Source organism: Rhinolophus sinicus, linkage group LG05, assembly GCF_036562045.2.
Source record: "Rhinolophus sinicus isolate RSC01 linkage group LG05, ASM3656204v1, whole genome shotgun sequence".
Taxonomy (NCBI): Eukaryota; Metazoa; Chordata; class Mammalia; order Chiroptera; family Rhinolophidae; genus Rhinolophus; species Rhinolophus sinicus.
The window spans coordinates 155,695,608-155,709,963 of record NC_133755.1 but is presented as its reverse complement, the minus strand read 5'-3'; the positions used below and the strand labels follow the sequence as shown (position 1 = coordinate 155,709,963).

Below are 14,356 nucleotides of genomic sequence, written 5' to 3'. Positions count from 1 at the left end.
TAATACTTGAACATGAAACAGCAACGAATGAACTGTTTGTTTTTGTGTGTTTTTTTCTGCTGGCTGGACTTTCCAATTCTGTTACCCATAGTTCATGCTGTGGGTATGGATGGGTACTTTCTCGTTTGTACCAATGGCCCTCTAACTTCCTTGATCTCAGGCTCTTTGGAGAACTTACACACATTTGGACATAGATTTATTTATATATTACATACATACACTACTAACAATCATATGTGTTTAATATTAGTAAAGCTTAATTTTGTTCACATATTTAGCCTTCTTTTACAGAATGCTGTTCTGACCCACACAAAGGGCTATACAACTCTAATCTCAAGAAAAGAGGCTAGTGCCATCTAGTGACCCGCTGTAAAACTGCACACACTGTGGTCTAGCTCTGTACTGCTTGGCTTTTGTGTTAACATCTTACAGAACAGACTCCGCCAAGTCTCCAGTTTCTCGTCCTGCACACACTTAACATTAGAGCCCAACTCCCTAGTCTTCCTTCGTTTCTTTCTTTGTTAAACATATCTTTCAGCCGCTGTATTCCGATTGTCCTCTGTATCCCCCTGGGATTAAACAGTATACAAATGGGATAGTCTGGAAAGCACAGTATGATCCTGATTCCATTTATACCCACTTATGCACTCGGAAAAAATACTGGAATAAAATTTAAAAGTAGAAAACATTAGCTAAACTACCAGAAAGTGTGTATTTATTTGTTTATTGGCTTATGATCAGTCTTCTCTATTTGACAAGGAGAGCAGGAATCATTTCAGTATCTCAAATGCCTGAAACAGGGTCTGGCACACACATAGCAAGCATCGATGAAATGAAATCTTGTTGAATCAATGAATTCATTGGCTATTTGGGGATGGACTGATTCAGAATGGCTTTTATTTTCTCTAAATACACTTATATTTTGCAAATGCTCAACGATTAACATGAATTACAATTATATAATAATTAGGAAACAGAAATGTGACAACTCATTGGTTGGCTTGGCCTTACAGCCATAAACCTGTTCTTTTATAAAAACCACAAAGATGACAAAGATATTGAGGAGCCCTCTAATTGATTACTCACTACCAGCCTGGAAGACAAGTGATATCATCTTTATATCCTGTCTGCCACCTAGAGGAGACCACAGTGGGGCTTAAGAATGTGCTGTTACAGAAAGTCAGTGAATAGTCTCAGCCTTCTCCCTCATACTCGTCTGTATCGTGAGAGTTAGGATGCTAAAACTGGCAATCTAATAACCGTTGTGTCAACTGCAAATGTGCTAGATAGCATAAAAAAGGTCAAGAAAATGTCATGCTCAGAAAAATTTATGTGATCATAATAGCAGGATACTGTCAAGCAAATTTATAATGAAAGACGGTTGTTAAAAGTGTTATAAGACATAAACAGACTCACAAACCTTGAAGCCAGCCACTGTCGATCCATCAAAAGATGAGCTTTGTCAATCCTAACATTTTTGGCAAAGTGCAGTCGTTTTGGCAAATCAGGAGTCAAATAAGGCGTGAAATGCTGATCAGGTTTTCGGCACTGAAAAACAGGTAAATCATTTCTTCATGACACGTAATTTAACACTTTCACCTCCTAAGACAATTTATTAAGCACTTTTTAAAAAAATTAAGCTTGGCTAATAAAATAGAAATATTAAATCTATTATCAATGTGGTCACATTCCCTAAATATATTGTTTTTATTGTTGCCACAATATTTAAGTTACATTTAAAAATATGATGTAAATTATATTGTTTGATGTTTAAGTTTTTATTCCATGTATATATCTTAAACCACCATAAACCTCCCTTCCTTTTCTGAGAAACAATAGCTATCAGTCTAGATTTAGAATGGCAATTACAACTTGGAGTTTAATTATATATGATAAGTATATAATATATTAGTAGATATGAGTAAAAAAAAAATTTAAGTCAGTTTAATTGCACCAAAATCCCTTCACAATTGACTCAATTTACACTTTAAATAACCTACATTTGGTTAACTTTCAAATAAAATTAATAGTTTTACAGATCTAGTAGTTTCTTCATTTATTAAAAAAATCATGAATTTCTTATAAACTGACGAGAAATGTTTCTTTAATTATTATTGCTGTAACTAGATGGTATATTTTAAAACTATATAAAAACAAAAATCAAATTGTTACCTATTCATGTAAAAAAAGTGAGAAAACGAGAAATAGAACTATGAAGTAAATTTTTCTCCCACACGACCTTTTTGAGAAACGAGAGACAGAAAAAAACAACAACAACAAAAAACGTAGGTAAGAATTTAGGTGTGGATGAAAGGGGATTGTGTGAAAGTAACCTCACAGGGTGATGTGATCATAAATTCCTAACTGGACAGGTCAGGGTGGGTAGTCACGCCCCTATAACTTCTTTAGTGAAAGGTTTTTAAGTCAGCCCTGTCCATTGTTTCTATGCATCTAGGTTAACACATCTTTAAAATAAATGGAACAATCCTTAAGAGAGCAAATAAACTTGTTAACTATTTTGCAATCCAATCCCTGCCTTGCTTTCTCCCACTTTCATGCAATGTTCCTTAATTACCTCCTTCATCTCAAATGCATAAAAGAAACAGCAAAACTGTTCTTCTCTGGGAAGCATTGCTAGGAATATTGCACTACCACATGAAATATTTTCCTGGGGATAATAGACAACTTTGTGAAATGGTAGTCCATTTCTTCAAGGCTCTGTAGCTCCAGGCCCAGTCCATATATGTGATGCCGTGCAATAGATTTCCAAAGCCTATGGCATCCAACCCCTTTGCACCAGTGGGATTATTTGATCCCCTTCTTCACCTCACCAACAGGAATTCAGTTATGTGAATCATGAGGCAATGGATAAGAGGGAAAACAACGGGTGGATTTAGGGAATCCTCAAGTTGGAAATTCTCAACTACCCTTTCAATCAGCATGAACACACTGCATATACAGTTCACCAGTAGGGGGTGAGATTGCCTATCACGCTTACTCAAGATCAGAATATTAGAAGTTGTAAGAACCTTCTTAACATCCTAAAGGTTTTCTGTTCTAACAGTCATTCCTGCTTAAAACCTGCAGGGTCCCAGGATATATTAAGAGTAACCATTCTTCACCCAGTGTTTCCTTATCTTTAATTATTCACACATCATCCTAACAGTTTTTACTATGATTGCATACCACTTATACGTCAATAACTCTAGCCCCATCCCAAGCAATTGTAAACTCATGAGTTTCATAGAGTAGATGTATATTTATGAATATATTCTAAATATAGAACTGTTAAAACTACCACACAAGAATATTGCAGGTCTCCCCAGGAGAAGTGAACTCTACCTTGAAAAACCCAGATTTGTTTAAGCTCTCTGGAATTTGCCCTGTTCATTTCCTTACAACCTGGGATGTGGCAACCAGTCAAAAGCAGTTGCAATTATGCTTGAAAGTAAGGAGATAATTTTTTTCTGACCTGCACAGGAAGATCTGTAAGACTATGATCCACTATTTTTTGATATTAGTCATACAAAATAAAACGTGAAAAGCGATGCCACCTGAAGCTCACTAGCATGGCCCCTTTGATTGAAACATCAGCCCATTCAATGAAAAGTAGGAGTCATGCCACCGTTACCCCAAACCTATAGTGGTGTCAACTCCAAAATGGAAACAACTAAGGTAAAAGCAACTGATATGCATATAAAATAATGCTGACAGAGGGTTTACAAAATAAATTACAAGTGGCTTGGACTCAGAAATATGAAATATAAATTTCTTGGGACCCACATGAAGGACATTACATTAACTTAAATATATGGATTAGGAGACTGTATACTTACACTGAGGTTCCTAACAATTTCTTCAGAATTAACTGTTTCAAAAGAAAAAATATAAATCACATTACAACTGATACTTGACACTGTGAAAAATTTGAACAACTCAGGTGACTTTGACACATACATTTATTAATGACTATGCTCTAGTTAAATTGAATAAAAACTTATTTTAAACAAAGAATTATTTTAGCATTTAAGAATGAAGTAGAATGTATTTTAACCTAATGATATTTGATATTACCATAGACTTTATAGCCTGAACTTAAACATGGGAATTTCTCACTTGCTTCTGTATGGTCCTCCCTAGGGAGTCAGAGAGATGGGGTCTTGTAATCCCGACATCCTCAGAATCAGGGGTTATGGTTATTCACTTTCAGTTTTTTCTTTTTTTTTTCCTTTATGGGTGTCTTCATACTTACAGCTATAGAAGTCCTGAGGTATATTGAGAGCCCTGATGCGAGGGGAAGGTCCTTGATACATGTAGAAGTCTACTTGGGGAAAGTAATCAGTCATATATTCCACCTGGTTACAATAAGTCTGATCCATTCCTGAAATTAAGAAAAAAAAATTATCCACTGAATGCATATAAGTGGTAACAATTGGTTGTCCTTAATCCTGTCAAATGGGAGACATTTTATTCCATAGATCTCAAACCAAGTTTTACTGAGAACCTACACAACTTGCCCTATTACTTTACCCTAAATGGCAGACTTTGAAAATCCTGGCAGTGCAAGAGATGGATCATATTTGTAAGAGAAGAATAGACAGGAACTACAAAAAGATCATTTGCTTGACGTAAAGTAATTTTGACAAAAATCCTCTGTAGGAAGCTAGTTACATTATATAATACCTGATTTGTACCTAAGGCAACATGATATATTTTTAAATAAAAAAGTAACATGCATTTTATGAAACAATACATTAAGACAATAAGGACTAGAGGATATTTACTTTTCATAAGTGTATTATTTAAATTTGTATAAGCAACACATGCTCTAAAAAGATTTGGTATTGAAACCTATTTGAAGATTTTTTTCAGGTTACAAATGTATTTTTATTTTTATTATTTTTGTATTTTACAATTTATTTTACAAAGTGTGCATTAAAATAGTTCCTTTACTTTTAAAACAATAAGCTAAAGTGTGAGGGAATATTCTTAAAACGTTTTTAAATAAATTACTGTTTCACATTATTTTGATGTCCTAAAATATAAACAAAAGTTTTGCAGACATGCTTCTTTTCCTCTTCTCCCCCCTTCATAGTCATTGGAGGACATTGGATGTCCTCCTAGAAAAGACAGTTCTGACCACCCCATCAAAAAAGGTCCATTTCTGCTTTATGTATTTTCAAATATGCCACATCTAGTAAAGTACTCAGCATTGAGTAGGCACTTAAAAATATTCGAATGAACTAGTACTTTTAAACTGTGTGAGGTGGCAGAGGGTGTGATAGCTGTTCCACTTCCTTTAACACTCAGGTTAACTGAAAGGAAAAGTTAACCTGAAGCAGACAAATATGGAGTGACAGGGACTTTATGGAAATCTGTTCATATAACTAAAAAAAATCCACAGGACATGGTCAAACTAGACAATATGGTAAACTGTAGCCAATCTATATGAATGAAGACCCATTGAAAAAAGGCCCCCAAAACCACTTTTTATGATTGAATAACAATCCAATGACATCTGTTAAGTACTACTACCTCCATTTTTACAGAAAATTAAGTGTATGGGTGGATTTTCAGAATGAATTTTAGAATAATTAAACTAGAAATTTTAATTTTCGTCCTTTATTCATCACAGCCTACCCAAAACTCATTCTTTGCTTATTTGACAGCTTCTAGGTCTAGAAGTACAGACTTAAAAATATCACTATTCTTTCTGTAAGCTATAATCAATGATAGAATATAATTTATAAAAAAGCATACCATGGTCAGCCAAAAGGATTATATCGACACAATTGTCTAAGTTCCGCAGTTTTAAACCCTCCATCAACATTCCAAAAGCATTGTCTACTGATTGTAAGGCTTGAAGTACCTAAGAAAAAAAATTGAAGTTAAAATTGTCTTCATGAATAAGGTTTAATTAACCAAATCATTATCTAATTGAACAAAAATTAAACACACTTCCTTCTCTGAAATTGTTGGTTTTTGAAATAGGACATCAGAGAATAACACCAATTTCCTAAATTTCTATAAACAAAAAACTCAAACTGTGTTCCCTACAAAAGAAGATAAACTACTGTAAGCAATAAATATCTGATTAAAATGTTCAACCTCAACAAGTATTATTCAACTGCAAAGGTTTTCATGATGCCCAATGTTGGGGAAGAGAGTCCACAGATACTTCTGTGGAAACCTAAGTGTGTACGCACATTCCAGAAGATCTAATGACAATGTGTAATCAGAGAGTAAAAAAGGGGAAATCCTGTAACCTAATAATTCTACTTCTGGGTACTGGTTGTAAGTAACCATTAGAGTACAAATAAAAATTTACATACAAGGATATTCATCACATTATTTATTTAGAATTTAAATACAAAAAAAATTATGCCACATATCTAAGAAATCATACTGGATAGCCATAAAAAATATTTTTAAAAGAACAATGGCATAGGAAAATGCTAAACATAAAAAATTAAAGCCAAACTGTATGCATACCTTTACATATTGCATAATCCTGATTTAAAAAAAATATATTTAACATTTCTCAATAAGCACACATGCACAGAAAATGAAAAGGAAATATATCAAGGTACTATTAATAGTGGTTATCTCTTAATAGTGAATTGGAGTTCATTTTTATTTTACTCTCTACATTCTCTAATGTTTTTAAATTTTTCTGCACTTTATCAATATAGTACATTGAACTGACTTAATGTTTAAGTGAATAAATTTTAAGTGACATCACTTTTCATTACTTTTTTTTTCAATGACTAAGAAAATGTAATAGCGATGGATTGGTGGAAAATGTTTAATCTCTCTTAGTACTATTATAATAATAATTGCCCTGTTTTTTTTCTTTTTTGAGAAAGAATTGTACAAACCAGTTACTGTAAAGCGCTTTAGTGCATTATTCCAAGAAATCCTCACAGCAAACATTCTTGGATGGTGTGCTAATAGAACTTCCAATTGCAGAGACCAGGAAACTTGAGGTTTAAAGAAGTTAAATAACACATGCATGGCCCCACAGTTAACAAGGGACAGAGCAGGACTGGAACTCAAACCATCTCTGTCTACTGCTAAGTCCATCAACTCAAAGCTGTTTTCTGTCCGTCATTCTTAGGGTGACCATGCACTCTGGGAGTCACAGTTTCCACCTGTTGTCATGGCATGACGATGTCCACTTTCACATGCCACCCTACTCATTCCTCCCTACTGCACTAAGAGCCCCTTCTCTTGTGTCTTCTCCCAGCACCTGGGCATTCTGCTACCACTCACTCCCCACAGATTTGAAGTCATCTGTGCATGTGTCTGCCTCCCCAGGAGAATGTGTGCTCCTGCAGGTAAGGGACTGTGTAGCCTAACTCATCACCTACTTCCTAAGCACAGAGTCTTTCACAAAGTACACACTGAACATGAAATGACTAGATGCTAGCCCCAGCTCTAGCCCAGACAAAGGAAACAAGAATCCCTGCACTAGGCAGTGGGCAACAAGTGGGCAATATTTTGGATGGCAGGATAATTAACAGGGATAAAAATATTTATAGCTCTGGGGCGAAGCAAATTTGGGTAGAAAGCCCTCCTTCTTTCACATAGAATCATGATTATTTACTATCACAGCGGATACTGTGGAAACTGCTAAATCAGTCCTGATATGAGGAATTAGCGGGTAAGACCCTCAGTGAAAACTTGTTCTTTGGATCAAGAAGTCCTTTTTTAATAAAATGGAATTTAAGGTCGCAGAGGATCCTGCTAGCAAAAAGTTCTACATAGCATTAACATAATCTGTTTTTCAAAAAGGGCAATAGCCTTCCTGCCTTGTTTTCACTCCACAAGTCTCCGCACAAGTGGAGTTCTTCAGTGCCCTGAAGTTCTTCACCATGTATGTGAGAATTACCAACGTTGAAGTCACTCTGTGACCAATTTAAATTTTCTTTTCTGAATTGAATGTTTCTTCTCTACTTTTCTTTCCAAGATGTGATCATGTCTTCTTCAATAATGGACAGCTAAATCTTATTAAAATACTAGAGCATTACTTAAAATTCCTCAGGACCAGACAGGCCATTCTGTGTTTAATTCAGCTTCAATGCTAGACACTGATTGGATCAAATTCATTAGTAAGAAGTTCCTGGCTTCACTATACTTCAAATATCTCTCCCACTCCCTCCTGCCTGTCCAAATCCTACTACCCTCTATATTGCTATTTCAGAAAGCTTTTTCCAGCTATAACAGGCCACAATCATTTTCCCATTTAAACACTGTTTATGCTGTTAAAATTTTTAAGATTTCAAACAAAACAGGATCACCAATGTTGCACATTAATTCATTATTTCTTTTATCTGCCCTTTTAACATGGTTTCTGATAGTAAGGGACTCATATTCTTCACTGCTAAGAATGCCTTGCATAATATCAGGGCCAACAGCAGCTATTAAAAACGAGATTTAAAGGGACAGCAGAACAAAAACAAGAATGGTGTGAATAACTAGACTATCTAGAACAATAAACTTTCAAGATAGGAAATGTGTCAAAACAAACTGTAATTGCCTTTTTTACTTTCAAATTATGTTATATTAACTCTGAATCAAAATTTGTAATTAAAAACAACAATAACAATAATAAAGCCATGAAGCCTTCCATTTTCTCCATCTTCTTAAGTTTTAAAAGAGGTTTGGTCTTAAACTCTCTTCTATTTTCATTCCTCACTCTCTCCTTAGTACATCTCCACTTCCATGCACTATCTGTATGCTGCCAAGCTGCCTGATCGCTATCTCCTTTGAGCTTTAAATCCACATTCAATTACTGTCTGGACATCTTCATTTGGACATCACAGGCACATAGATCACAACATGATCTTCTCCCCCAAACTTATCCCCCCTGAGTTGTCCACCTGCTTTGCTGAATACCATCCTTGATCTCCCACCCCAACACCCATCTCACACCAAGTCATTCCAATCCTACAAATGAATCTCAAATGCGTCTTCTTCCATCCAATATACCACCATCTCTTTTCTGGAATATAGCTAAAGTGAACACATCTATCCCACTTTCTCTTGCTCCCTCTAACCGATTTCTCTTACACAGTAAAAGTGATCTTTAAGTACACACAGATCTGATCCTATCACCTGCCTGTTTAAAATGCCTCGATGCTCCCCATTATATGTTTTATGGCCTATAAGAACCTGCATGATGTGGTCCCTGCCTCCTTCTCCAGGCTTCCTCTTCGCCCTCTCCTCTGGTTCACAACGCTCCAGACATTGGTGGGAGATAATACTCATATAATTTGAAAAGTACCTGGCACAGCATAGCACACAATAAGGGTTAGTTGCTGTTTATTGTTCTTACTACTTTCATGGTGTTTATTTGTCTTATCATCTGTTCTTTTGTCTGTCTACCCATTTATTCATTCTATGTGATCCCCTCATGTGCTCAGCTCCTCTCACAGTCAGGCCATTTGTGAACTTGTTTTCCTTTTGTTCTTCAGAGGAGAACTTTCTAACCAGCCCAACCCCCACCCCACCAAGGTAAGATTAGGACCTCCGCAAAGACCTCTCAGGGCACACAAATCTTTTCCTTTGCAGCACTTTCAAAATTATATTTAAAATTAATTTGGAGCTAAAGTCGAGCATTGATTAAAAGAAAACGATATGGTGCCTAATAGTAAGTCAACTATAGGGATCAGACAAATCCAAGTTATAGCACACCCTCTCAATTGATTAATCATTAAATAAGGATAGGAATTATAATAGACAAGAAGAAATGGTGAATATGCTTTAGATGGTTACTTAGGCATTCACCATTACAGTTAAATTCTGTGATACAGTCAAGAGTGGTGTTGGAACACAAAGGAGGACCAAAGGGTTAAAGTGGCAAGAATGAGCAGGGCCTTGTATTAGAAATCATTTGGATTTAACGGAAAGAAAGAGAAAGGGCATTTCTGGTAAATAGCAACGTAATGCGTTCCAACTGAGGACAATTGTTAGAGTTTTCATGGAGTAGGGAAATAACATATTCACAGGGGCCTTGGCGGGTTTACATCAATGTAGATTTCAGTGGATTTAAGAAGAGGACTATTTTTTAAGCAACATTTAAAAACTGTATTTCTATAGGAAAAGCATAACAGAAGAGTTTAGGCAATGAAGAAACTCATGTTACAAAGTCTACTCCAGTTATAATGGGGATCCAGGAGAGGACTAACTCTGCCTGAGGTAATAACACATTAAGCCCAGTTACAAGGAACTTATAAATGGAATTGGTCATGAATAGATAGCTGGATATTTCATAGCAGACTTGCTGGTGACTTAGCTTGAAATGAGTTACATTAACATGTTGAAGTGGTACATGCAGTATCTAGCCTTGATACTTTCATTATATGAAATAACAGTGCTACATTTAAATATTCAATGTGTTTATCAAATGAATCAAAATGTGGTTAATAAGGCAGATACCCTTTTTAGTCATGTAACTCTTTTGAGGTTAATAAGGCAGATAGTCTTTTCAGACTTTTAACTATTTTTATCTCCTTGTGTATACATCAAATATATTTGTATTCAGTGGGGATTCAAGAATACCATTTTATCTTGTGGGTTAGGGATAGATGATTTTACATTTATTAAAAAAGAACAAAAAACTTACATCGATACTGACTGGTCCACTTTTATGTCCTGCAGAATCAGGCTGTTCCACATATAGGGTATAAAAACTGGGTCTAGGGGTGAAATTGAAACAGAGAAATTTGGAATAAGCCTACAGGTTGGATTTAGGAATTTTGCAAATCTAGAACTTTGTGGCAGTTTCATTGTCTCCATCCTGGTCCAGAGGTTCCACTTAGTCCCAGCAGGTTAGTCTCCTAGTGGGAATTACATAAGACCTTCCAGATATAAGGGTTGATCTGACTCAGTAACGAAAATCTCTTGTTCTTGCTGTTAAGACCTCTCTTGGTGTGCCTTAGCCCTTTATATTTCTGGCTTTCTTACATTTTGCTATCTGTGTTCTGCCACTAGTTTTTTTTTTTTTGTCTTTAAATGTCTGGTTTATGATACACTGTTGACCCGAAGCTCTCTTCCAGGATGCTCTGACTCCAGCCTATTGCCATAGCATCTCTGGCTCCTTGAGTCAGTTCTCATGGCCAAATTTCAGACCCATTCTCAACTCTGCTCCCAATCCCTATCTAGTTCTGTGATTTGGCTCTATCTGGTTTTGTCCCATAGTGTCAACCACATTCTCAAGAGCAAAAAGTCAAATACACTCAGGAATAATTCTTGAAAAGTGCCCATTAAAAGGGAATGCCACATTTTACTATGTTTTTTTTAATGGTCATCATCTAAAGTAAAGAAATTCACTTTATACCCATAAATATCCCACTAGTCAGCATTTCTCTGATATTACCTTTCAGCTTTGGGCAGGTCCAGCCATTTTAACAATGTAGAGATCCTCTGTTCATATGGTACACTACTGAAAAGTAGAGTAAATAAGTTTTTTAAAAAATAATCAAATCAAGAATAAATCCATTATATTCTAGCTAATCAAATCAAGAATAAATCCATTATATTCTTACTCAGAAAGGCAGATTGATATTTGCAGGTACCCATTTCATGTTCATGTATGTTCAAAACATTGAAAGGGGTTCAGTATTACTTAAAGAGATTCCTGTTTTTAACACTCATGTAGAGATACACTTGCCTCACTGTAAATTAAATGTATATTGTTTTCTTTCCTTCTCATTTTTCTTTCCTTCAATTTTCCCCCAACTAAAATTAAAGACCAATAATTATTATAGATTCATTTGATTTGTTTATTTTTACATATTTAATTCATTTATGCATTTATATATGTGAAGCATCTATTGCCAGACCCTACTTGTTCATTTCAAACAGAATTGATCAGTGAGCAAACCAAAGATGCTTTTTTTTCTAGAGATTACATTCTCTTGGAGGGAGACGAACAATAAACAATAAACTTACCACATAAATTGTATAGTATACTAAAAGGTGATAAATGCTATGGAAGAAAAGAGATAAGCAGAGAAAGGGGCACTGAGAAAGTGGGGTGGGTGGTTTGGAATGTGAAATCTTAGTGTGATCAGCCTAAGCCAAAATTGAAAAAGTAATTTTTAAGCAATGGCCTGAAGAAGGTGAGAGGGAGCGGGCTGTGCAGATACAAGGAGGGAGATGATCTCAGACAGAGGGAACCGCCAGCTCAAAGGCTCAACAGCAGAAGCAAGCCTGGTGTGTGAGGCCCACTGAGGTCAGTATGGCTCAAGCAGAGGAAATGCCCAGGGAAGTAACGGGAGAGGAGTCATACCACATAGGGCCGGCCTTGTGGGCTTTTACTCTGAGTGAAACAGGGGCCATTGAAGTTTTGGGTGCAAAGGAATGTCATGATAGGACTTTTTTTTTTAAGTAATTATTCCAGCTGGTAGATTGAGAATAGATTATAGAGGATGAGCATAGAAGAAGCAGGGAGATGTATAAAGAGGCAACTATAGTAATACAAGTGAAAGACGATGATAGCTCTAACCAGAGTGTTAATGCTGGAGGTAATAAAAGGTTCTCAGACGGCACATATTTTGAATGAAAGGTACAAGCATTTACCAACAGACTGGATGAGGGATGTAAGACTTAGGAATCAATGATGACTCAAGGAAATTGGCCCCCAAACTGGAAGAATAGAACTACCATCAAGATTAAGACCAAAAAAAAAAAAAAAAAAAATCCTAATCATTCCTGCTGAGATGGGGTCATATCTGCAAGTGCTTCACTACCTGTTGTAAGGCACATAGATGGTAGGAAGGGAGCCATTTATAGCCACATCTGATCCTGGCCAAAAGTAGGTACCAGTTTTTAAGCCTTGATACACTGCTGTGAGCCAGATCTATAAGAAGAGAAAATGGAGGTCAAGAGAACAATCAGTTTGGGTAGAAATGGTACCACTTACTAGAAAGTGAACAATATTAATAGTTGCAAAATTTATTTAGTTATTAAAAGTTATTTAAATTATTAAAAATTTGTCTTTGTAGAAGTTAAAAAATATAATTATCCAGAGATCCACCTGAAAAAATAAAAAATGTAGTAAGGTGGTAAGAAAGAAGATCATTTTTTTCACATTGGTAAAATTGTACTGTTCCTCTTTCCCATTTAAAGAATTATAAAACAGAATAAGAAAAAAAATACCCAGATAATCTTTCCAAGTAACTTCCAGATTGATATGTTTATAACACAAAATCTAAGTTTCAAGAGAAGGTCGTTTAGGTGAACTACCATAAATGTTTAAAATATTTAAATTATAGTCATAAATAGTTGTGAAACACATTCCCACCCCCAGTCCTTAGAAATTAGAAAGATCATGTAAAACTCAAAGTAGAGAGAGAAGAGGGATCCATTGTCACATTAAGAGATGGAAGTCACTTTGGTGCCACACGTAGAATGTTACATACTGGTTGCCCTTGCCACCAAGCTGGATTATCTTTCTCCTTTGAAGAAAGTGAAAAATTCTTGTTGAGGTTTACATCATACATGTTATTGTCAATGATGCCATGTGATTCTGGATATAAGCCCTAAAATAATAATTTCAAAAAAGATTTAAGATAAAATAATGTATTAATAAAACATAATTAAATTGAAATAGCATAAGATCTGTAACATAGCTTGAAAGGATGTCATATACCTTTCAATATAAATCCTCTGAATCTGAACCCAAATACATATAAATATATTTGGGTTCATATATATATATATATATATATATATATATATATATATTCCGGTTCCATCATGGCCTAAAGCAGCAAATGAATGATATTAGGCACAAGATTTGTGTTGATGGTGTTAATATAACTCTTGTGTGATTAATAACTATTTGTTAATTAAGGTTTCCTATATTACAATAAGGAGTAGCCACTGGTTATGTTGACAATAATAGCATGAAATTTACTGCACAGAAGGTTTTAAGTATTAAATATCCTGGCTAAATGGGTTAAAACAAGTTAGCAGCACTTTAAAAGGGAATCTGCTAAGTCTCCATCCATTCTCCCTGCCATCCATCCATCCATCCAATCATTCCGCCAATCCAATCATAAACATTAATCCAATCATTCCACATTTCCATTGAATGCCTGATATCCCACGCAGTTGTAATAACTTTTAGTTCGATTTTATGGTTACTATTTCAGAACATTACTATATATATGAATATGAATACACAGACATATATTCAGTAAACCAGTAGCACTTATAATAAGTATAGTTGCTTATTTACACATACACGCATCTATACTACATCTTATGTGTATATATTTATGTTTATATGTATACATACAGTCATTTCTTGTTATTCATGCTAGTTATGCTTTATAAAGTTGTTGCT

The 14,356-nt window shown here is 35.2% G+C and overlaps 1 protein-coding gene across 3 annotated transcripts in view; it reads right to left on the bottom strand.

Moving 5' to 3' along the window:
• ENPP3 (ectonucleotide pyrophosphatase/phosphodiesterase 3) overlaps window positions 1-14,356 on the bottom strand; it is a 53,907-nt gene that overhangs the window by 20,113 nt on the left and 19,438 nt on the right. For all 3 annotated transcript variants that reach the window (XM_074333594.1, XM_074333593.1, XM_074333595.1), the window contains 8 exons: window positions 13,428-13,547; window positions 12,756-12,865; window positions 11,381-11,446; window positions 10,628-10,700; window positions 5,761-5,869; window positions 4,253-4,381; window positions 3,837-3,868; window positions 1,421-1,548 (listed from right to left, as the gene is read on the bottom strand). In XM_074333594.1, the coding sequence (XP_074189695.1) occupies window positions 1,421-1,548; window positions 3,837-3,868; window positions 4,253-4,381; window positions 5,761-5,869; window positions 10,628-10,700; window positions 11,381-11,446; window positions 12,756-12,865; window positions 13,428-13,547 (767 nt within the window). The remainder of the gene's footprint in view (window positions 1-1,420; window positions 1,549-3,836; window positions 3,869-4,252; window positions 4,382-5,760; window positions 5,870-10,627; window positions 10,701-11,380; window positions 11,447-12,755; window positions 12,866-13,427; window positions 13,548-14,356) is intronic.